The sequence below is a fragment of the Mustela nigripes genome, chromosome 14, assembly GCF_022355385.1.
Source record: "Mustela nigripes isolate SB6536 chromosome 14, MUSNIG.SB6536, whole genome shotgun sequence".
Classification (NCBI taxonomy): Eukaryota; Metazoa; Chordata; class Mammalia; order Carnivora; family Mustelidae; genus Mustela; species Mustela nigripes.
In genome coordinates this window covers 75218967-75244523 of record NC_081570.1, presented here as the reverse complement: position 1 = coordinate 75244523, position 25557 = coordinate 75218967, and the positions used below count along the sequence as shown (strand labels likewise).

The following is a 25557-nucleotide window of genomic DNA, read 5'->3' as shown; positions in this document are numbered from 1 at the left end:
AAGAGTTTATTTATTTATTTGACAGACAGAGATCACAAGTAGGCAGAGAGGCAGGCAGAGAGAGAGAGAAAGGGAAGCAGGCTCCCTGCTGAGCAGAGAGCCCAATGTGGGGCTCGATCCCAGGACTCTGAGATCATGACCTGAGCCGAAGGCAGCGGCTTAACCCACTGAGCCACCCAGGCGCCCCTGCATGCAGTCTTTTGTCTTTACTTTTTATATGGCTGCATTGTTATATGACATACTCATACTAATGCCCACAAATACTGTCCAATAGCAAGTTACAATCACCCAGAATATATTTCGCTGTGTTACATAAAGTCACAGATAAGTTATTGCAGTTAGGAAAAAACCCACAAATTTCTCATAGTTTTATGTAATAACTTAAACGCACAGTATTTCCAGTTGATCAGTATTTGTTAAAATCACAGAAAATCTACAATAACGGAGTAGCATTTGGACTCTACATAACACTTGACTTTAAATATGTTTTTCTTTTATTCTGACTAATTATCATAATCTATTTGGGATGCGGATATTGAATATGTTGTGCTTTTTAAAATTTTAGCATTTTTTCCAAGTAGTCGTGCAAAAGTGGATTAAGTCCAGCAACTAGCTGGAAGATTTCCATGACATTTGAAGAATGTCACTCTTCATCATGATGTCCAGTATTGGACAATACTGGACACTGTCCAGTATTGGACAATGAATTGTTGCAATATAATTGCAACAATTCATTCAAAATAATAGGGAAGTTTCTTCAAGACATTAGTAAATACTTTCATATTTGATTTACACTGAATTCAAGAAATGCAAAGCTTTTTATGTTCTATGGAGTCTTCATCAGATTTTGAGGCTTCTTTTTTTCTCAGTTTGGAAACTACATGTCATAATTATTGTCTGTCCTGGTGAAAATTATTCACTAACTAAACAACATAAACAAACTTTTAGTTCTGGAATAGGCTAGCTATGATCTCATAACAGCTTGAATAATTTTTAAAATTTGAATATTGTTTATTAGCTCAGGGACAAATATAGGCCTAAGTAGTCCCAACAGAATAATTCCAATCCCTCACCTAAAAAGCTCAAAAAATGGCACCCAAAGATGCCACAGTCTTGATTCAAATTTCCATCATTTCATAATAAAGGAGGTAGATATATGGATAGGAGGCATCAACTACTCATTTCTTATAACTACATAACTATTTAATATTTGCAATAACCAGTCCAAAATGTCTGTTCAGACATTCAGTGGTTCCTTCCAAGAGGGGTGGGAGGCAGAATTCCAGCTTTTTACAACAGCAACTACCAAAAAAGTACATGACCGAAGGAAATAATAAGCTTCTGTAAGAGCATTATTTTTTTAGGAAATACACATTGGACAATTTGGGAGCAAAGAGGTATTGATTGTGTCTATAACTCTCAAATAGTTCAGAGAGAGGAGGAAAGTAGATGTGGTAAAATAAGTTTTGACAAATTGGGTAAATTTCTTCTTTCTTTTACCAAGTTTGCAGAGAATTTCATCAGTAATTCAATCTCTTTACTTGTGTACTTTGGTGCATTCAGAATAGCTATTTCTTCTTGAGACAGTTTAAGTAGTTTGTGTGGTTCCAGGTACTGGTCCATTGTTCTTTTCTTTTCTTTAAAGATTATTGATTTATTTAAGAGAGAGCATGAGTGAGCAGGGACAGAAGCAGAGGGAGAGGGACAAGCAAAAGCAGAACCCAACGCAGGACTCAATATCACAACCCTGAGATCATGATCTGAGCAAAACTCAAGAGTCAGGTGCTTAACCGTCTGAGGCACCCAGGTGCCCTGGTACTAGTCCAATTTTGAAACAATTTGTTGGTGTACAGTTGTTCACAGTATTGTCTTACAATTCTTTTTATCTCTGAAAGTCAATATTAATATTCCCCTTTTCATTCCTGATTTTAGTAATTTGAGTCTTCCATCGTTTTTTCTTGGCCTGTTTGACTTCAAATTTGTGAATTTTGTTGATCTTTTCAAAGATAGGGGGCGCCTGAGTGGCTCAGTTGGTTAAACAATTGCCTTCCGCTCAGGTCTTGATCCCAGTGTACTGGGATCAAGCCCTGCATAGGCTTTCTGCTCAGCAGGGAGCCTGCTTCTCCCTCGCCCTCTGCCACTCCCCCTGCTTGTGTGCTCTGGCTCTCTCTCTCTCTGTCAAATAAATAAACAAAATCTTTAAAAAAAAAAAAAAGTCTTTTGGTTTCATTAATTTTCTCTTATTTCATTACATTCATTTACAAAAACCTTTATTATTTTCTACATTCCATTACTTTGGATTTTAGTTTGCTCTTCTTTTACCAGTTACTTAAGGTGAAAAGATACTGATTTGAGACTTACTATTTTCTTTGGCTGCTCCAGCGCTAACCACATATAAACAAAGATATAAATAGTTAGAGATATAAATCTTCTCTAAGCCTGAAATTTATGCTAACTTAGCTCCAGCAAGATATAGAATTGTTACTCCTACACTCCTACTCCCCCCTCCCCTTTTAGTGCTACTAATCTTATGTATAATAAATATTACATCTACATATATTACAAGTCCAACTATACATTGTTATATTCATTTATACAATTGTGTGTCTTTTAAAGTAGCTGAAATAGGAAGAATAAATATATAGGACTTGTTATATTAACTTTCTTACTTATAATTTCTGGTTCTCTTTATTTATTCCCATGGATTCAAGTCAATATCTGGTGTTACATCTTTATTCCAATAAGCTTTGCACTCATGTAGCTCCTTTGTTCTGCTGTTAACATATTACATTTATATATGTTATAGGCCCTCTGATACAATTATATGCATATTGTTTTATATAATTTCTTTTTAAGTCAGTTAAGAAAAGAGAAATAATAAGCAGTTATTTTGTCTTTTATAATTACATATTCCCTCATTGGTGGTGTTAGTTTTTCCACTTGGGTCACTTGCTCCCTGCCTGAAAATCTCCTGTTAGTATTTCTTATAAATGTCAATCTGCAGCAATAAATTTTTTTTTAAGTCCTCAGGCTTGAACTTCCCCCACACTCCATTTTAAATAAAGTCAGTCCCACTGGGGAGAACTTCATGGTGCTCTGTGTTTATGGACTGCCTCTGTGTTTGGATAAAAATCTCCGTGCCCTTCCACTGGGCAGGTACAGTAGCCTCTGGTGTTTTTCACTTGCCTTTCCTAAACATGGAAACTCCACCCTACAAATGAACCAGAGTGAGGGTGGTCAGGCCAGATGTTCTCAGCCTGCTAAATCCAGCTAAAACCTCCACTCTAAAAGCAGGGCTGGGTAGAGACTGGTAGACCCCCAGTCCCTGGTCACACTAACCAGGAATTTAGTCTCTGCAATTCAGTGTTGGAGGGGATGAGAAATACCAGTGACCTGCATTTACCAATGAGATACCTTATCTCTGCTTGGAAAATGAGGGAAAAGCAAGCCATATCTTTTTTGCCATACGGGCCATGAATGGAGCTTTTGTTAAACTGAACTGGGAATGGGGAGGGAGTGCATCTTTGCTCAAGTACCATCGACTCTCAGCTTTTCTCTCCAGAGTTGTAGGAAATCTTCCTGAATAAATGTTCCATTGTTTGATGTATGACTTTAGGACTGCTTGCAGCTATTTTATTTTTATTTTTATTTTTTTTTAGAGAGAGAGCATGTGTGCACACACACATACACAAGTGGGGGAAGGGACAGAGGGAGAATCTCAGGCAGGCTCCATGCTCAGCACAGAGCCCAGTGCAAGGCTCATCTCAGGACCACAAGATCATGACTTGAGCCAAAACCAAGAGTTGGACATTTAACTGACCGAACCTGCAGGTGTCCCACAGTTATTTTCAATAGTTCAAATTATTTGGCTGAAGAATGATGCTTCTGAAAAAGAAATCAGTTAAAAGATTTTAAAATAGCTTTAATAATGATGAAGATAAATATTAAAAAAGGATGGGAAGAGTTTGAATAAAATTATTTTATAAAATATGAGTAAGAAACAATATATCTGTATTACAAATCCATGTAATATGGAATTTAAGAACTATATAATGAAATTAACAAATAAATGTTTTATATAGGTATTCTACTATTTTTTCTATACTTCAAAAAGTTTATATATTCGAATTGGCAAAAGTGTGGGGTTTCTCTCATAGGTGGGTCATTTTGTATTTTGTCACATAATAGCCCATTGAACTTCTGTTCCATGCCAAGCCCTACTGTAGGTGCTGTGAATATGTGAGTTAACTGCTTTTATGAACCGGAATTTCAGGTAGTCATAAGGGGGGAAAAATCAAGGTGATGTGATGGGAGACTGAGAAAGGGCTCATGGGAGACCAGTAGAATAGAAAGGGACCAATCTTACCAAGATCAAGGATAAGAAAGTTTCACATCTGCAAAACTGCTGTTTCCAGTCCGTTAAGGCAGGAAGAAACTGGGTGTGTACCAGTAACGGAAATACCCAGAGACGTCATACTTTTCTAAACAAATTGAAGAGCTATTTACTCAGAGACATTTGGAAAGTTAATGCAAAAAGGGACAAGAAAAGAAAGTGTACAATTCTATTTGTTAAATATCTCACTCTGGCTTCTAGGTATAGAGAAATATCTGGGATCAGCAGAGAACCTGGTAAACCTCTCTCTTTCTCCTCATTTTCTTATTTCTTCCTTTCAGAAACAATGGAGAGGAAGAGGAATAGTTTAAAGTTTGATTCCTATGCTTCTGACTCACTTACTGAATAGGGACAGGCATATAATATGCCCTCTCTCAAGCCTCCTTCTTTCCACTGTAAGATGAAGACAATGTCACTTATTCAGCATGATTGTTACCAGGAACGAGCTAAAAAAGGAGAGATAAACCTGTTACTTCTATTGCTATTCACTCAGATCTCTGCACAATGAAGTAGCTTAACAAGAGGGGACAACACTGATTCAGTTCAGATTACTTATAGTGCTGTGATATGGCTTAAGACATTCACCCTTTCTGAGACTCAGCTTCTATAAAATTGTGGGGAAAAGTTTAGCATGAGATATAAGTTATGAAACCTATGTACACAATCAGCATAGAGCCTGGAACATGTGTGCAATATATGGAGACACTTCCTAACTGTGCACTGGGGATTAGCGCAGATGCTGGGTATTGTGAGTGTGTGAGGCATGTCCTTTTCTTTGCTTACTGTATGTATAAATGAGAAGCCAAGTCCACTGTATCTGCGCTCATTACTTAAGGAAATTAGACCTAAAAATTTACATGATTTGTTCCTCATTCTGGGTTTCTCAAACTGAACCCCAAGTCTGAGATCCATTTCATTATATTTAAATATCTGATAGACATTTCTTTAAATCAGTAAATATTCTCTAAAATCTCTTCTTTCAAAGAAATGTGAAGTTTCTGACTGAGAAATTATGTTAAGCCCATCTACCCTCCCATTGACTCAGCTTCCAGAAATTCCTTTTATGGTCATTGAGTTCATTGTTTTGTGTTTAGTGCTTTCATTTTCGTGTTACTATAAAGTCTGTTACAGTGGTTGCTTACTTCTGTTCTGTCTTTAAAGGAAATCTGGAAAGTCCAATGACATTGGACAGGGGAAATAAAAGATCCACTATCCAGTGAGAAACAGAGAAGTAACAGAAACCACTCCACCTAACTGAGAAGGAAAAAGAAGAGGTAAGAACTCCACTTTCTCATCAAAGCAGCTTTCTCTTCAACTTTAAAAAAGCTCTGCTCTGGGAAACGGAACTCATGATAAGGTTGGGGCAGAGATGGGAAAGTATTCATTAGGGGTGGTTTTTCTTAAAAGGTGACCAGCATCGGGACAGGCTGCAGGTGAACCTGCTGTGGGCTACCAGGTCAGATGGTGACATACCGGTGTTACCTGGTGGTAGCAGGTTCCCACCTGTTCTGCACTGTGCTTCTGCAGAATTAGGCACCAGCAGACATGGGCCTAAATTAAGTTTGAAATGCACTAGGAGGGACACCTGGGTGGCTCAGTTGGTTGGACAACTGCCTTCGGCTCAGGTCATGATCTCGGAGTCCGGGGATAGAGTCCCGCATCGGGCTCCCAGCTCCACGGGGAGTCTGCTTCTCTCTCTGCCCTTCTCCTCACTCATGCTCTCTCTCCCTGTCTCTCTCTCAAATAAATAAATAAATAAAGTTAAAAAAAAAATAAATGCATTAGATTTCTTTCTCCTTTCTTTTAAAGTGTCATTGTCTTTGATGGAACTTGCTAGGTACCCATCTGACTGCAAATGAGAAACTAAAAGGCAACTGAAATAGGTTACATACGAGTAGTAAAAGAGGTGCTAAATAGCCAATGACACTGTTAAAGACAGAGAAAGTGAAAACTGAAACCCAGAGTGAAAGATGAAGATTTATGAAAACACCATACTTTTTAATCACATACTTGAACTTTATTTCAAAGTGTATTTTTCTTCCTTTAGAAATAATCTGGGTTCAGTAGATCCAATTTCTTGGTACCAACTTATTTCTTGCCCCTTACAAATAGTATCTGCAGCCCTGTTTTACTAAAAGCTTCCTCTGTAAAGAGTCTACTGTGGTGCATCACTAAAGGCAACATCTTTGTTTGCCTTGACCTCTCCGTGCTCTCAAGCAGTTCCAACCTTGACTTCTGGAAACTCCTACCCTGAATTCTTTGGCTTGGCGCAAGCTTTATTCATCATCCCCTTGTCTGACAGCTCCCTCTCGCTCTCTGTTTCTCTTCCTCCTTTCCCCTCATCTCTCATTCTTCTCCCTCTCCCCTTCACCTTCTCTTCCTGCCTTTCCTTCTCCTCCAAATGGAAGAGAAAACGGAACAGAAAACTTAGAAGTGTATGGCTGAAAATACAGATATTTTCTTTGAACAGCTTCCCCTCTACCTCTCCTGATCTGTCTCCTGATCTTATTTTTTAGTTTCATGTATACAATATAATGATTCAACAGTTCTGGGCATTACTCAGTGCTCATCACAATAACCACACCCTTAATTCCCTTCACATATTTCACCCAAACCCCCACCCACCTCACTTCTGGCAACCTTCAGTTTCTTCTCTATATTTAAGGGTCTGTTTTGGGCTTGTTTTTCTCTTTTTTGTTCTGTTTGTTTTTCTTGTTTCTTAAATTAATTCCACATATGAGTGAAATTATATGGTGTTTGTCATTCTCTGACTGATTTATTTCACTTAGCCTAATACTCTATAGATCCACACATGTTGTTGGAAATGACAAGATCTTATTTTTTATGGTTGAGTAGTATTTCATCATATTAAAGGCATATTATTATTCTATTAATATGTATTACATATAACAGCAATTATAATGTTATATATATGTACCACTTCCTCTTTATCCACTTTAACTACTCATCTACAATTGGATGCTTCCATATCATAAATAATGCTGCAATAAACATGGGGCTGCATATATCTTTTTGAATTAGCATTTTTGTTTCCTGTGCGTAAATACCCAGTAATGGAATTAGTGGATCATATGGTAGTTCTATTTTTTTTTTAAGTTTTTATCTATTTATTTGACAGAGAGAGAGAGAGACCATAGGTAGGCAGAGAAGCAGGCAGAGAGAGAGGGGGAAACGGGACCCTTGATGAGCAGAGAGCCCGATGTGGGGCTTGATCCCAGGACCCTGAGATCATGACCTGGGCCGAAGGCAGAGGCTTAACCCACTGAGCCACAGAGGCAACCCTCTATTTTTAATTTTTGAGGAACCTCCATACTGTTTTCCACAGTGGCTTCACCAGTTTGCATTCCCACCAACAGTGCACCAGGAATCTAATCTTCATATCCTCGCCAACACTTGTTTCTTGAGTTTTTGATTTTAAACATTCTGACAGGTATAATGTGATATCACATTGTGGTTTTGATTTGCATTTCCCTGATGATGAGTGATGTTATGAGCATCTTTTCATGTGCCTATTGTCCATCTGTATGTCTTCTTTGGAAAAATGTCTGATCATGTCTTCTGCCCATTTTTAATTGGATTCTTAGTATTTTGGTGTTGAATTATGTAAGTTCATTATATATTTTGGATATTAACTCCTTATCAGACATGTCATTTGCATATATCTTCTCTGATTCAATTTGTTTTGTTGATGGTTTCCTTCACTGTGCAAAAGCTTCTTATTTTGATGTAGTCCCAGCAGTTTATTTGTGCTTTTGTTTCATTTGCCTCTGGAGAAAAATGCTTGTAAGGCTGATGGCAAATAAATTATTGCCTATGTTTTCTCCTAGGAATTTTGTGCTTTCACATCTCACATTTAGGTCTTTAATCCATTTGAGTTTATTTTTGTGTATGGTATAAGAAAATTGTCCAGTTTCATTCTTTTGCATGTATTGTCCCATTTTCCCAATACCATTTGTTGAAGAAACTTTTTCCCATTGCATATTCTTTTTCTTTCAAAGATTTATTTATTTATTTATGTTAGAGAGAAAGTGAAAGAGAAAGAGAGTGTGTGAGTGGGGGAGCATAAAGGGGAGAGACAGCAAGACAATCCCAAGCTCCAATGCTGAGCATGGAGCCCAATGCAGGGTTCAATCCCGCAACCCCAAGATCACAACCTGAACTAAAATCAAGAGCTGGACACTCAATTAACTGAGCCACACAGGCACCCCTCTCATTGCATATTCCTGCCTCCTTTGTTGTAGATCAATTGACCATAAAAGCATGAGTTTATTTCTAGACTCTCTAGTCTATTCTGTTGATCTATGTGTCTCTTTTTGTGCCAGTACTATACTGTTTTGATTACTAGAGCTTTATAGTATATCTTGAAATCCAAGATTCTGATATCTCCAGTTTTATTCTTTTTTTCTCAAAATTGCCTTGGCTGTTTGTAGTTCTATGCAAGTTTTAGGATTGTTTGTTCTAGTTCTGTGAAAAAATGCTATTGGTATTTTGATAGAAATTGCATTATATCTATAGATTTCTTTAGGTAGTATAGACATTTTAACAATACCTATTCTCCCAATCATTGAATATGGAATATCTTTCCATTTGTTTGTCTTACTGAGATCCTCCACTCTCTATTCTCCAATAGGTATCTTTATCATCATTATTTTGAACTCTCTATCAGACATTTCTTATCTCCATTTCATTTACTATTACTGTGGTTTTGTCTTGTTCTTTCTATCTGGAACATATTTCTTTGCCTCCTCATTTTGTCTAACTCTCTGTGTTTGTTTTTATGTATTAGCAAAGTCAGCTATATCGCCTGATCTTGAAAGTAGTGGCCTCAACTCTTTGCAATGGCCTTCTTTGCCTGTTGTGAGCAGGATTTGGTCTCTATCTGTTCAGGGACCAGTCTGAGGCAGCCTTGCGCTTATAGTTAGGTCAGACCAGATGGCTGCTCTGACCCCATTCGCCAGAAATGTGGTTGCAAAGAACTACAGGGTGCTTTTTCTGCATTGTCCTCTGAGAGGATTTCATTGGTGGGAAGGACCTGCAGTCAGACCAAATGTCTGACTCTTAGTCTATCTGTTGGGGTTGTAGTGACTCCAAACTACAGGGATCTCTGTGCAGACACTTGTGAGGTTTTTGTTGGTGGGCAGAACCAGCAGTCAGATCAAGACCATTGAGGCTGCAGTTAAACTGGTGCATGTGTGGTTATCTTCAGACACTTTGGAGTGGTGCTGACAACTATCAGAGCTACTTGAAAGATGAGACCGGGCCAAAATACTTTGGAGGAACTCCTCCTCAGTGGGTTAGGTTGGATGGGGGATCTGCAGGGGAACAGGGTATGTGGTGTTGGGAAACTAGATGGTGAATGTTCACACTAGTTACCACAGGTGTTTGCATATCTAGGCTGGGATTGAGAGAGAGAAATGGCATCCACCAGTTCTTTTGTTCTTGGAGAAGTCTCCCAAAGATCCTTGCCCATCCTGTGCACATTCTGGGGTTAGTAAATAAATCTCCTCATATACCCCAGTTGGCTCTCAAACTGTTGCCTCTGTGCTGTGTCTTACTGGGTTGTTTTTTATGCAGGCTCTTTAAGGGTGGGGACTCACTATTCCATCATCCTCCAGGCTCTCTCAGAGCCAAGCCTTTTTAAGTTCTTGATGTTAGGTGCCTGGTTGGTTTGGTGTGTTATGTGTCTGCCTTCAGTTCAGGTATGATCCCAGAGTCCTGGGATCAAGCCCCACGTCAGGCTCCATGCCCAGCAGAGAGTCTGCTTTCCCTCTCCCCCTGCCTATCCCCTGACCTGTGCTTTCTCTCTTTCTCAAACAAGTAAGTAAAATCTTAAGCGGTGCCTTGGTGGCTCAGATGGTTAAGCATCTGCATTCAGTTCAGGTTATGATCTCCAGGTCCTGGGGTGAAGCCCCATTTCAGGCTTTCAGCTTAGCTGGGAATCTGCTTCTCCCTCTCCCTCTCTCTTTGTTTATACTCTCTCTCTCAAATGAATAAATAAAATCTTTAAAAAAATAAAGTTAAGCACCACTTACTATAAAAACTCAAAAAGTTAAGCCACTCTAGTTTTCAAAGCCAGATGTAATGGGGAGTGTATTCCCAGTGCAGGTCCCCCATGTCTGGGGTGACTGGTTTGGGGTCTGTTCCTCTCTATTCTCTGTACTTGTGGTATTCCTCCTGCTTGTGGTTAGTCTGGCATGTTAGTTTCATTTCCAACCAAACTTTACCCTTGCTATTATTTTCAATGTGGTCTCATCTCTGCAATTAACTGTTGACAGTCTTCTCTACCAGTCTTTGCCTCATTTTTGGGTAATAACACTGATGTAGCTGTTACTAAGTATGTCCATGGGATGAGGTGAGCTTAGGATCCTCCTATTCTGCAATCTTTCCAGGCTTCTCTGCCTCCTGATCATTTATTCCTTATTTCAGTCTTTTGTTCCCTTATTTATATATGTGTGTGTGTATATATGTATACACACACACATATATATGTATATTTATGTGTATATAAGTATATGTCTATACACATAATTTTTAGCCACATTAAGTATTTCCAGTTGTGCACTTGTGCTCTCAGGTAGCTGGAGGCTAATTTACTTGTGAAGGTAATGAAGTTTAAGTTTAAAGGCCCCTTGCTTACACAACCCACACCAAGGCTTTGGATGAGTCTCTAGTCATGTGTCTCCCACATGGGCATATGTTTTTATAAAATTTGCAAAAGTAAGTTATATTGGTTCCACTTTTGGAATGGCAGTGTGAGCAGCTCTGTGGACCATCATTGCAGCAAAATAAGAATAACTATGGGGGAAAAAATACTTAAAATCTCTGGGAACTGTTCAAAGAAAGGGTATACATGAAATGATGTATGAAAGTCTTTTTTTTTTTTTTAAAGATTTTCCATTTATTTATTTGACAGAGAGAAATCACAAGTAGGCAGAGAGGCAGGGAGAGAGAGAGGGAAGCAGGCTCCCTGCTGAGCAGAGAGCCCGATGCGGGACTCAATCCCAGGACCCTGAGATCATGACCTGAGCCGAAGGCAGCAGCTTAACCCACTGAGCCACCCAGGCGCCCCTGAAAGTCTTTATTCGTAGTAAGAAGTAATGAATAAATCAACATTGAATTTTTTACATATAACCAGGAAGTAAAATAAATCTTTCTAAATTCTATTCTATTTTACATTTAAAGTTTACTCTAATTTTTTTTTTTTTTTTGCAAATCCAAAAAGAAAGTTTTCTACAGTGACCTAAGTGAACAATTTTTTTATGAGGGAGGCTGAATGTTCCTAAGATACTATCATACCATTATTATTTCAGTGGACTACTTTGACAATCCTTCCGCCACTTCCTAAAATGATACAGATACTACCCTCATCTATCTCAAAGCTGACATCAAACTTTTGGACATTTGGGGACTCTACCTTCTGAATGTAAAATAACCTGGTGAATTATTTGATCTACTTATACTAGAAGTTTTATTTCATCCCATCTCTTCTCTTGCAGACTAAGGAACACTCTGAACATGGCCTCAGAGATGGTGATGCCAGCCCCCGTGTGCCTCATTGAGAACACTGGAGAGCAACTGGTGGCTAATCAGGAAGCTCTGAAGATCCTGTCAGCCCATAAGAATCCTCTTGTTGTGGTGGCTATTGTGGGTCTCTACCGCACAGGCAAATCCTACCTGATGAACAAGCTGGCTGGGAAGAACAAGGGTGAGTGGCACCAACAAAGCTCTGTCAAGTCCTTTCTGTGCACCCACTGCCAGTATTGAGTGCAATGATGCAAGAAGAGGAAGTCAGAGATGCAGAAGACTATTGAAAGTTACCTTTCAGCCCTCAGTTATGCTCTTATCTTCCCTATGGTGTGTAAAAGGCAGTTCATCTCACTTCCCACTTTGCCTTAGTATCCCCTTTTAAAAGCATAAATTGTTCCTTTCCTAGAAAGACTAATAATGCAGTAACAAAAACAATTCATGTACAAAATAATAAACTACAAGACATTTGCTGAAATGTTCATGCAGTAAAAGCAACTTTCCACTGATTATTAAGTGGAATGTTTAGGTCTATATTGGCTGTTTTTTTTTTAACTGTTGTAAAATAACCATAACATAAAATTTACCATTGTAACAATTTTTAAGTGTACATACAGTTCTGTGGCATTAAGTTAAGTTCACACTGTTATGCAACCATTGCCACCATCTGTCATCATAACTTTTTCATCTTCCCCAGCAGAAACTCTGTACCCATTAAACAATAACTTCCCACCCCTTGGTGGCTACTGTTCTATATTCTGTATCTATGACACTTGCTCTAGGAATCTTATTTAAGAGGAATCAGACATTATTTCTCCTTTTATAATTTGCTTATTTCACTTAGCATAATATCTTCAAAGTTCATCAGTGTTGTACCATGTGTCAGAATGCTCTTCCTTTTTATGGCTGAACAACTCTATGGGCATACCAATTTGTTTCCATTCATCTGTTGAAGGATCCTTGGGTTGCTTCCATTTTTGGCTATAATGAATAATGCCACTAAAAACATGAGGGTACAAATATCTGTTCAAGTGCCTATTTTCACTTTTGGAGGGTATATACCCAGAAGTGGGATTGCTGAATCACATGGTAATATGTTTAATTTTTAAAGAAATCATTAAATAAATAAATAAATAAATATTGTTTTCCAAAGTAACTGCACCATTTTACATTCCCACCAGAAAAACACAAGTTTCTATTATCCCCACATCCTCCCCAATACTTACTACTTTCTGGTTTTTTTGATAGTGGCCATCCTAATGAGTGTGAAGTAGTATCTCATGTGGTTTTGATTTGTTATTTCCCTAATGAATAGTGATGTTGAGCATCTTTTCATTTGTTTACTGGTCATTTGTATATTTTCTTTGGAGAAATGTCTATTCAAGTCCTGTGCTCATTTAGAAAAAATTTTTTATCACTTTCAGAGGTAGAATTTAGTCATTCATCAGTTGCATATAACACCCAGTGCTCATTACATCAAGTGTCTTCCTTAATGTCCATCACCCATTTATTCTTTGCCCCTACCCTCCAACAACCCTCAGTTGTTGAGCTAGAGCTCAATAGCTCTTAGCATCTTAGAGCTCAGAATCTCTTAGGACTATCCACCACAACCAAGTGGGATTTATTCCTGGGCTTTGCTCATTTCTTAACCAAGGTTGTTTTTTGTGTTGCATTGTAGGACTTCTAGATCCATCCTCTATCTCTAACTCTACCCCCTCTTATCCCCACTCCCCTTCATAGGCTTTTCTCTAGGCTCCACAGTGCAGTCCCATACGAAAGGAATCTGGATGTGGTGTGTGCCTCATCCCAAGAAGCCAAACCACACCTTAGTTCTTCTGGACACTGAGGGCCTGGGAGATGTAGAGAAGGTAAGGATTAAGGATTTCATTTTGGCATAAGAACCTAATAATATTCTCTACAGTATTTATTTTTTTTTAATAAAAGCTTTCATTTAAATATGTTTTTTCATTTCTGTTTATGTGCCCTGAGACCAAGTTTAGCAACCCGAGGTCAGGAAAACATTCAAAAGGCAGAATCTGAGAAAATCATAGTAGTTAGTGGGTAGTATTCTAATTATTAACAATGGTCTATATGCTAAGTCAGTTAACCCAGATACATAAAAGTAGTACAAATAAAATCGATGTCATGAGTTCAATCCTGCAGAGAACTTTTGTTAGAATTTAGGTTCTGGGGCGCTTGGGTGGCTCAGTTGGCTCAGGTGGCTCAAAGTCTACCTTTGGCTCAGGTCATGATCCAGGGGTCCTGGGATCAAGCCCCGCATCAGGCTGCCTGCTCAGTAGCAAGTCTACTTCTCCCCGTCCCTCTCCCTCTGTGATCTCTCTCACTCTTGCTCTCTCTCAAATAAATAAATAAAATCTTAAAAAAAAAAAAAAAAGAATTCAGGTTCTGAAGTCCCATACCTTGGTGTTTAAATATGAGCCGTGTCACTAACTCAGTGGTGTTGGCAAGTTATTTGACGTATTTTGACCTCAGCTCTCTAAATCTATAAAACAGATTTTTGCCTATCTATATATCTATATTTGCCTCATAGTATTGTTTTGAATAAGGTAAGTAATGGAAAATGTTAAGTCCCTAATAATTGCTCAATGAAGTAGCTACACATATTATTACTCTTATGTAAGTCAACTTTGCTATAAAAAGGAAAAGGAACTTTAAACTTAAGTTATATTTAAAGCCTTAGCATGCCCACCAATCTTGATTATTTTGGAATTACCTGTCAATGATCATAAGAGGACCTAGACAGAATCAATGTAAACTAAAAATACTAATTATAAAATGACCCAAAACTGAAGTCTCACTCACATATTTGTTTGGATTTGTTTTCTCATATAGGTCATTAACCAAATTAAAGCAAACTAAACTAAACTAAACTAAAACAAACAAACAAACACAATGACGCTCTAATTAAATGAGCATCCTTTTACTGCTGCTGATCTGCAAAGTACCAGGAGAATGAAACATAATCTCAGCATCTCAGCCCAAATGTGTTCTGATTTCCAGGGTAATAACCAGAATGACTCCTGGATCTTTGCCCTAGCAATACTCCTGAGCAGCACCTTTGTGTACAACAGCATGGGAACCATCAACCAGCAGGCCATGGACCAACTACAGTATCCTTTTTGTTGTTCAAAATAGCACCAAAGTAGGAGGGGAGACCTATTTAAAAACCAGTTGCTTGGCTGTGAATCCTGGTGAATCAAGCACAAAAAGAGAAAACATAAATAATTCAAGGGTAAGGGAAAGATCCAATGTACCCATTGAAGAATTGACACGGGTTAAAAACAATGGTGAAATGAAGGTTTTAAATATATGGAACTAATATGAGGTGGAAGACACTGTTCTTTTCTGCTAGTTTTCCTTAGTTTGCTACTCAGCTATGTGACAGAGCTGTCAGATCGAATCAGGGCAAAATCCTCCCCTAATGCCAATGGGTTTGAAGATTCAGCTGACTTCATGAGCTTCTTTCCAGATTTTGTGTGGACACTGAGGGATTTTTCCTTAGATTTGGAAGTAAATGGACTACCCATCACAGCAGATGAGTACCTGGAGAATTCACTCAAGCTTAAACGAGGTGAAAGGCAGGGATTTATAATTAAAAGGAGATAACAAAACACAAGAAACTATTGTGTTCAGCATTCCATTTACAGTTTTCTTACATTTATAGTTTTCTGTTTATTCATAGCTAGCTATAACTAAGAATTATTGCTTATTTGATGCACAAATTAATAAATTTGATTTTAAATTATAGTCTCCTCTTTTCTAAGAATAACATATTTTCCTTTCATCTTTTCCTGTGTTATTATTAGATTGATTTTATATCCTTGCTTAGGGCTTGCAATTAGCTAAGGACTATGGAATAGAATAGGCCTTGATTGGAAGAAAGTAGATTAAAGCCTGAACAGTGTTCCGTCCAAGGGTTGGCAAATGATGGCCAATCCAGCCTGCCAGCTGTCTTTGTACATAAGGTTTTATTGGAATAATGCTATAGCCATCCATTTATAGATTGCTTGTGGCTTATTGCTTATTGCTTATGCAACAGCAGGACTGTGTACTGGAAAAGAGACCACCTGTCTTGAAAAGCCTAAAATATTTACTGTTTGGCTGTTCAAAGAAAAGGGTTTGCAAGCCTCTATATTTGGGAAATTCCTTTTTTATCTTCCTGCAGGTACCACTGAAAGTGACCACAATTTTAATCTGCCCCGTCTCTGTATCCGGAAGTTTTTCCCAAAGAAGAAATGCTTTATCTTTGATCGACCCACTCACAGGAAGAAGCTAGGCCAGCTTGAGACATTGCATGATAATGAGCTGGATTCTGAATTTGTGCAACAAACTGCAGTCTTCTGTTCCTACATCTTTAGCAATTCCAAAACTAAAACTCTTTCAGGAGGCATCCAAATCAATGGACCTCGTGAGTCCTCTTTCTAGTCTTTTTCTTTCGTTGTTAAGACTAAAGGAGGGTAGAATTATATCCACACAGTTTCAGCTTTGAAAACTGCAAATCCTACTGTTATTACCATTTAAATTCTAGATGACACCAACGTTTCTAATAGATTTTACTAGCCAAATTCCTGTGGGTGAGAAAAGATGGGAGAGGCCAAAGGAGAAAAAGCTCTATTTCTTAAATTTACTTTAGTTAATGGGACCTGTATTGCCCAATATAGGAGCCACTATACAAGTATAGCTCTCTCAATTTAAGTGCAAATTAGTTAAAATTAAGGATAACTTAAAATTCCAATTATACAGTGATATTTCAAAGGCCCATACATACCTACATGGGGCTAGCAGTTGGATACCATACTGTATTATACACATAAAACACTTCCATCTTCCAGAAATTTTTCTTGGACAACACTATGCTAGAACAAACAAAACTCCTTTTGATTATGTTCTACAATATTGATCAAATGCTTACCACAGACCAAGGCTGATGACAAAGACTTAAGTGAGAGTGGTATGGTTCCTGTCCTGATGACGCTTGGGGGATAAAGTGGATGCAAACACTCAAAAAACATAGACATATGTTAACCATAATAGAGATTCTTGACCTTTTATGCATATACATATCACCTGGGCCTCTTGCCAGAGAGGAGGATCTAATTAAGTTGATCTGGGGCAAAGGCTGAGAATCTGCACTTCCAAGAAGCTTTCAGCTGGGTGTTGGAAGGAAGCAAGCTTCCTGAGGACGTTGAAGCTGTGAGGCAAATGAGTAGTAATAGACGTGATCAGAATTACACAGAATAGAATGTTTCCTCATCCCACCAGCAACAAGTATTCTCATTTGTTCTCCATTTGTAGGTCTAGAGAACCTGGTGTTGACCTATGTCAACGCCATCAGTAGTGGGGATCTGCCCTGCATGGAGAATGCAGTTCTGGCCTTGGCCCAGATCGAGAATGCAGCTGCAGTGCAAAAGGCCATTGCCCACTATGACCAGGAGATGAGCCAGAGGGTGCAGCTGCCCACAGAAACCCTCCAGGAGCTGCTGGACCTGCACCAGGCGTGTGAGAAAGAGGCCATCGAACTCTTTATGAATAGTTCCTTCAAAGATGTAGACCATTTATTTCAAAAGGACTTAGGGGTAATTTATTCTCAAGTTTATATGGATTAAGGCTTGGAAACAGAATACTACCAGAAAATGAAATGGGCATTTATTTTGAGAGAGGGAATGTTTACTAGACTTTAGAATGATGATAACCACTATTTGTTATTATCATAAAAAGAAGAACAAAGTTTGTTATGATAAACTCCAAGTTTTAAAACAATTTTCTTTCATGAATAATAATCTTTCTCAAAATTTAACTAACGGTATATAGGTAACAATCAGAGCTTCTATTCAAATGTCCACTGTTTTCAGACTGGTTTGATATCCTATTCAAAGGCAAAGAAAATTGTAGTCCTGATTATCATATGCAGGCTTATGTTGAGCCACATCTATTCTATGTAATCACTGGTATAATTTGACAAGCAGTCTACCTCTTAAAGGTGTAGCAAAAAAAAAAAAAATAAAAAAGACAGCAATCTCTGCTCTGAACTTCACCTCCAAGGAAAAAGGACTTTAGTAAGAGTCGGGAGCAAGAGGAAGGATCTGATCCTGTTGACGCGCCTATAACTTTTCCTAGGGTCATAGACTTGTTCTTGAGATGCCTTTCCAATATCTCCAAGGTCAAGCTAACATCTTTTCCCTGTTTTTCTTTTTACTTTTCATTTTTAAATTAAAGGCCCAACTAGAAAAGAAGCGAGATGACTTTTTTAAACAGAATCGGCAAGCATCAACAGATTGTTGCTCAGATTTACTTAAGGATATTTTCAGTCCTCTAGAAGAAGCTGTGAAGCAGGGGATTTATTCTAAACCAGGAGGATATCGTCTCTTTATCCAGAAGATGCAAGAGCTAAAGAGAAAGTACCTTCAGAAACCTGGGAAGGGGATACAGGTACCCAAGAGTTATCTGCTGATTCTGGAAAGCTGATGACATGCCTCCTTGGAAGAACAGCATAACCAAGTGTAATTGCACACGTTGCAAGAACAACAGCATTCATGCTTTTATTTGATAAAGATGTACAGGGAGCCTATTATACCACATATGTCCTATGTGCTCATCCAAAAGAGTGCACTCAATTAATAACTGAGTTATTAACTGGATCTTCAGATTAACCACCAAGTTGTTACTGTAATTCACTATGATAGCTGGATCTTTATGCTGTACGGGACAGAAACCCAGTAATGGTCACTTAAACAAAAATGGTAATTCATCAGTTTAGGCTACAGACTGGCTTTAAGGACAGCTGGATTCAAGATTTCAAGTAATGCCATCACCTGTCTCTCTGTCTTTACTCTCCTCAACCCCACGCTTCTGTCTTTCCTTCTCCTTCTAACTTTCCTTTGATCTGCTTTCTCCATGATGGCTTCCTTTTTCAGTAACTCACTCAAAAGGATACCACAGCACCAATAACTCCCAAACTAGAGCCCTTAGTCTGAAAGAACAAAGAATCTCTTTTCTCCAGTGTCTCTATCAGTCTCCTATAAAGGATTCTGCTTAGTAGGGTGCCATGACTGGCCATCCTGGAGCAAGTGCCCATACCTTGCAAGTGGCAAGGAATCTTGACCAGCAGCCACACCAGGGCCCAGAGGAGCAATTCCTAGAGGAAAAGATGGTGGGAAGACAATCAGGAACAAGAGTTTCTAGCCATTTCCTATTACTAAGTCCATGTTCTCTGGGTCCTAAGGCTGAAGAGGTTCTACAGGAATACTTGAAGTCCAAAGAGTCTATGACTGATGCCATTCTGCAGACGGACCAGACTCTCACAGAAAAGGAAAAGGAGATCGAAGGTGAGGAGACAGTCCAGAGACTAGATAGCCTCTAGAGCTCTCGAAGTTTAAATAATTTGGCTGGGTAAGCCTGTGATCCTTACACTTGGGCAAAAAGAACGAAGTTGCCCTTCACTTGCTGAGGTCATTTCTGAGTAGGGCATATGCAGTGAGCAGCAACAAGGACAGGTAAGAGTGCAGGGAAAGAAGGGACAGCATGTTTTCTCACATATATTTTTCTTCTTTTTCCTCCTCACAGTGGAACGTGTGAAAGCCGAATCTGCACAGGCTGCAACAAAAGCACTGGAGGAAATGCAAATAAAGAATCAGCAGATGATGGAACAGAAAGAGAGGAGCTATCAGGAACATGTGAAACAATTAACTGAGAAGATGGAGAGGGATAGAATCCAGTTGCTGGAAGAACAAAAGAGAACTCTAGCTTGCAAACTTCAGGTATTTAATTACATTACCTTGAGGTTTCTGCTTTTCTCTTTCCTCTCCACTGTCCCTGATCATATCTTAGTGTAGCGGTAAGAACAAGACGCCCAGAAGAAGGTCCTTGCACCACTTGTATTTTTCGATTTCTGTCTTCCTGCCTGACCTGGCTCCTGCTTCTGCCTGGTTATTAAAAGATTTTATTTGCATTAGGTCCCATCTAGTCCTTTATCTGTACATCCTTCAATCAGTGGTGGCTGCTGTCTGCTAGCCTTTCTGAAAAATCACTTATTTGTATCTCTTGCTTAGTACTGTATGAAGCAAGAACTACCATGCCTCTATTACTTGGGAAAAGAAACAGAAGTTCAGAAAAGTTCCAATAACTTTCATAGGGTCACAGAGCTGGGTAAGATATCTGAACTGCCTTTACCACTCAGTGGAAATGTAATCACAGATGTAATCACAGGATGCCCAAGAGAAACTAATGAAAAGTATATGTAGAGAAAATGTCAAGAAGAAATGAAATATTTTTAAAAATCTATGAATGTGGACACCTGATATACTCGGTCTCCATTTTTTCCTTTTTAGGAACAGTCCCAATTACTAAAGGAAGGATTCCGAAATGAGAGCAAACAACTTCATAATGAGATAGAAAATCTCCGGAGGAACATGGCAAGGCCAAGGACAGTATGCGTCATAAGCTGAAGACTTAAAGAACAGAGCTTTTCTGGTCACTCTTTTTTTTTTTTAACTTTTATTTTTTTATTTGATAGAGAGAGATCACAACTAGGCAGAGAGGCAGGCAGTGGGGGTGGAGGGTGGAGGGGTGGGAAGCAGGCTCCCTGCTGAGCAGAAAGCCCAATGCAGGGCTCAGTCCCAGGACCCTGGGATCATGACCTGAGCTGAAAGCAGAGGCTTAACCCACTGAGCCACCCAGGCTCCCCCTCTGGTCACTCTTAACCAAGGCATAGCTTAAGTAATTTTTGAATTTGGAAATATAGCATTACACTTGAAAATAATTAGATCTTGCATTTTTATAACACTCTAAATTTGCAAAGACATGCAGTGCTATAATTAAAACCATGTCCATCCTCCTAAAAATATTTTAAGTTGTGTAACAAAGGTCAGTTTTACCTCTGCAACAACACAGAAGGTATTTGAGCTGGTAACATTCAGGAGCAGTTTATTCTTCTGTGTGACCATTAGTTGATAAATGGATAAAAACAAAATCTTAAGTAAAAATTTAAGAACAAAGTGGAGCATCAGTTTGGCCACATGTACAATGGGTTTCAATGTCAGGGACAACCATTTTAGCTTTTTAGTGAAGAAGGTGTGTGTGCAGTTTTCTACTGTGTCACAACTGCACAGTCTGAGCAGTTATGTGATCACTAGGCCCTGGAAAAGGACAACCTTCCTGATGGATTCCAAGCTGAAGCAAGCCACCTTATATGGAGACCCAGAACCTCTACAGAATTTTCTTAAGAAGATGGAAGAAATCATTAGCATGAGTAGGGGTTGGGTCACAAACAAACAGACCAACAAAGGAAACTCTCCTTTCTTGTTCAATTCACCCAGATTATAAATTCAAAGAGACATTTTAGAATTTTAGGTAATTGACACTGGGCTGAACATAGTAACATGATGACAATTAGGCATTGTGTATTTATAACAATATATAATTCACAAAGATGGACCTTAAATGATGACAGATAATATATTAGAAAACTGAACTAAATTATTAGATTGTTTATAGTCTTATAATTTAGGCAATATTTTCCCAGTTCTTAGAAGTCTATACTTGGAAGTTTGCTGATTTTCCCCCAAAGAAATTATAGATTTTTTTTTATATTTTTTGGCCAACAAAATAGTGTTCTTGGTATTACATAGTGTATATAGAATTTATCCTAATTTTCTAAACCCTAGGTAAGTGACTGTTTCTTAAAATGATTAAAAATTATTTTCAACATCATTCTACATCAGGGAAATACAAATCAAAACACAATGAGATACCACCTCACATTAGTCAGAATGGCTAAAATTAATAAGTCAGGAAACAACAGATATTGCCAAGGATGCAGAGAAAGGGGGACCCTCCTACACTGTTGGTGGGAATGCAAGCTGGTGCAGCCACTCTGGAAAACAACATGGAGGTTCCTCAAAATGTTGAAAAATAGAGCTACCCTATGACCCAGCAATCGGACTACAAATGTAGTGATCCAAAAGGGCACGTGCATCTGAATGTTTATAGCAGCAATGTCCACAATAGCCAAACTATGGAAAGAACTTAGATGTCCATCAACAAATGAATGGATAAAGAAGATATGGGGTGTGTGTGTGTGTGTGTGTGTGTGTGTGTGTATGCATGCAGTGGAATAATATGCAGCCATTAGCAGAAATGAAATCTTGCCACTTGCAACAACACAAATAGAACTAGAGGGTATTATGCTGAGTGAAATAAGTCAATCAGAGACAATTATCATATGATCTCTCTGATATGAGAAATTTGAGAGACAGGGTGGGGGGTTGTGGGGGGTAGGGAAGGAAAAAATGAAACAAAATGGGATCGGGAGACAAACCATAAGAGACTTAATCTCTGGAAACAAACTGAGGGTTGCTGGGGGGTGGGTAAGTGTGTAGGGATAAGGTGCCTGGGTTATGGACATTGGGGAGGGTATGTGCTATGAAATGTGTAAGCCTAATGATTCACAGACCTGTACCCCTGGGGCTAATAATACATTATATGTTAATAAAAAATTTTTTTTCAAGCTAAAAATAAAATGTGCTTCACTAGTCTTTTTATTTCTGATAGGGTAGGGTTTTTTTTTTTTTCAGTTTTCAGCAAAAAATAAGGCTTTACTCTTCATCAAAATGGTTGACTAACTTTCCTGCAAAAGACCAGACAATTACTATTCATGGCATTGTGGTCTCTGTAATTCCTGTCTCAGCTGTGCAACTCTGCCATGTAGTGTGAAAGCAGTCATAGAAAATACATACATGGATGGGCATGGCTGTGTCCAATACACCTTTATTTTAAAATATAGGTGGCACCCCCCAAGCCATAGTTTTCAGATTACTGCTCTATTAAAACACTGATCAAATTCTATGTATCTGCCTTACATTGCTTACATTTGTAAGGGGATGTGTATTAAATTGTATGTTAGGATCTTGAAAGTATTACACAATGTTTCAATATATTACAAGATGAGAGAAATATAGGGAAGCAGCTAATGGCATTGAATGATTTGTCTGGTTTAGTGCCTTTTCCATACTGTCTCCGGGAACAAAATAAAGCTCTCTCCCCAGGGAGGCATGTTGCTTCCAACAGTGGTCCTCAGTCCAGCTGTGAAATAAAACCGATGTACTGAAAGACCCGCGGATCCCCTTACCCAAGAATCCAACACTGCCACTGGATGCAATCAGCAAGAGGTTCTTTATTGTTATGCAGGCGCCTGCGGGTGGTCAGCGCGCGCCTGCGGGTGGTCAGCGCGCGCCTGCGGGTGGTCAGCAGCTCCTGCTAGCTGAGCACACCTGGCTGGGGTGGTGCAGGATTTTTATAGACAGGTACAAACAAGTCCCGGATGGGACGGGCCCATTGGCTGACAATTTGAACATTTGAAAAAAGGCATACTTGGTGTTAGCGGATTGGCTTTGGAAGACCCCCTCCTGCGAAGAGAAAGGCGGGAAGGGGAAACAAAGAGGGGAAGTTTGACCTTATTACTCAGCAGAAAGACATCCTGCCTACCTGACTATGCAGCCCCCTGTCTACGTGACCTACGTGACCATGCAGCCCCCTTGCCTATGTGACCATGCCTCGGCTATTAGGAGAAGGTATCTTGTTCAAACAGGAGACAAGTGTCATGCCCTAAAAGCCAAGCAGTTACAGAAAGGCAAAAGAGCAGTTACATTGAATTCAACCCTGGGGGAAGGGTCTTTTCACTGCAAGGGGAGGAGGGGTGCTCTTACACAACAAAAGAGCAGTTAATTAGTTAACGACGGGGGGGGGGGGGGGGGGGGGGGGGGGGGGTGTCTTTCAGTACTAAGTATAAAATTCCTTGGCTCCTCCCCTGCTCTTGACTTTCTGATATAGTGTATCTGAGATGGGTCATTGGGTGATACAATAACAAGAAAAAGGTAATTCAAGGCTCTCAGCTTTCAGTCTGCCAAAGCTACCCCACGTTAGGACTGATATTTGCTGACCCTTATGGTGTTCTTCTGCCAAAATTCTTTTTAACCTAGAGAAGTATATTTTCTCTTGTTTAAATGTCAGGATGTTACTTTTCCTTCTGTGGGTTTAGTGAAAGGATATATAAGATCCCCCGATTTAGAGAAAGGCAACACAGAACACTGAGATCCTGACAAAACAGCAGAGCTTCCTCAGTGAAAGCTGTCCTCCCCAGGTCAAAAATCAGCTGGGCCCGCAGTCCCGAGCTCCATAGGTCAGGGAAGTCATGGCTTCTGCATCAAAGGCAAGGAACTGTTTTCGTCTGATGAGGAGGCCCAGGCAATGGTGGCTAGGCTGGGCCGGGGCATGGGGGAGTGAAAGGGATGGTGGAGGAATGCCACGTGGAGGTCTCTAGCCTGCCCTTAAGCTGGGGGCGCTCATGCTCCTATGGGACAAGAAGCCGCCCAAGCGGGCGTCCCCACTGCCAGCCAGGCAAAACCACCTCCACCACCCTCACCACCATCACCACCTTCACCCCACCCGGCCCCTGGGTAAGCCCTTGGAGACTGCCTCGGTCAAGTCGGAAAACTCGGAGATGGGGCCCCCAGCATGCAGGAACCTGGCAGATACTCCCCGCGGCCAAAACACAGGAGACCCACCACCTGCTCCCTCCAGAAGCACAAGACCCATCAGAAGCCGCGAATACCCCTTACGACGGCCCAGCCTCTTGCTCTGGAGCGAAAACTCCACGGGAAGCAGCACTTCTCCATTGTACAGAGGGCAGAGTTGTCCAGGGCTCCAAACCTCACAGAGACCCAGGTCAAAATCGGGTTCCAGAACCAACGGGCCACGGCGAAAAGACTGCAGGAGGCAGAACGAGAAAAGCTGAAAATGGCTGCAAAGCCTGTGCTGCCTGCCCTCTGGTTTCGGCCTCCCTTTCCCCATCATTTCGTCCCTGTGAGCAGCATGCATATACAAGGCGTCCTACCCTTTCCATAGATCTGTGCTTCCCATCTTGCCATTGGACTCTGTGTGACTCCAGTCGGATATGGCATGTACCATCTATCCTAAGGAAGACCAGCTCCGTAGACTCCATGATGGATGCTTGTTAAAATGGGTCCCCCTTCCCTCTCCAAGAAGGCAGTACCAAGCCGGTACTCCTGCTCAGCAAACCTTGCAGGAGCCACCCCTAAGCGGCTAGACCCACAGGGACAGACATAGTTCGAATTTGTTCTTTAGGCTGGAGGCACCAAGCCCCATTTTCTTGGTGGGATCTTCTAGACGCCCCCTTCTCCTTTCACAAAGATTGGCTCTGGTGGTTTTTATGCATGAATATATACATAATAAAATATAATGACATTTTTATACAGCAGATGTAAAAATTCAGTTTATTTTGAGGGGCAAAATATATGTACATATGTATACTTTTTTCTATATATCCCCTTCCTAAAAGAGACTGCTTAAGTCCGTTTTGTTTTCTTATAGGAGAGACCAACTATTTGCTAAAATTGCTGACATCTGGTGATTTTGATGGGATGATTGACTTTTGTTTATGGAGAACAAAGGTTAGAATTAGGTGTGATGTTTAGGAAATAGATTCCTCAAAATAGAGACATCATGTTTTTGAGTTTTTACATGCATTAAAAAAAACTCACTGAGGGCTCCTGGGTGGCTCAGTGGGTTAGAAAACTCATTAG

General features: G+C 39.7%; 1 protein-coding gene and 1 pseudogene across 2 annotated transcripts; both read left to right on the top strand.

Moving 5' to 3' along the window:
* The first annotated feature begins 4540 nt into the window (after nt 1-4540).
* LOC132001094 (guanylate-binding protein 1-like) lies at nt 4541-22476 on the top strand. 2 transcript variants are annotated; one of them, XM_059375315.1, is made up of 12 exons: nt 4541-4629; nt 5555-5667; nt 11911-12119; nt 13679-13806; nt 14960-15069; nt 15334-15530; nt 16125-16367; nt 17255-17535; nt 18176-18388; nt 19182-19284; nt 19523-19716; nt 20287-22476. In XM_059375315.1, the coding sequence occupies exons 3-12, from the start codon at nt 11930-11932 to the stop codon at nt 20401-20403; spliced, it is 1776 nt and encodes a 591-aa protein (XP_059231298.1). In that variant the 5' UTR covers nt 4541-4629; nt 5555-5667; nt 11911-11929; the 3' UTR covers nt 20404-22476. The 2 variants fall into 2 exon arrangements, with proteins under 2 accessions (XP_059231298.1, XP_059231297.1); XM_059375314.1 differs by lacking the exon at nt 4541-4629 and having other exon boundaries at nt 5512-5667.
* On the top strand, nt 20981-24931 carry LOC132002086 (homeobox protein MSX-2-like; annotated as a pseudogene).
* The last annotated feature ends 626 nt before the right edge of the window (nt 24932-25557 follow it).

Coding starts and splice junctions, on each gene's coding strand:
- LOC132001094 (XM_059375315.1), top strand. CDS start 11,930: ATGGCCTCAGAGATGGTGATGCCAGCCCCCGTGTGCCTCATTGAGAAC. Junction 16,368..17,254: donor CATCCAAATCAATGGACCTC/GTGAGTCCTCTT, acceptor CTCCATTTGTAG/GTCTAGAGAACCTGGTGTTG. Junction 19,285..19,522: donor AAAGGAAAAGGAGATCGAAG/GTGAGGAGACAG, acceptor TCCTCCTCACAG/TGGAACGTGTGAAAGCCGAA.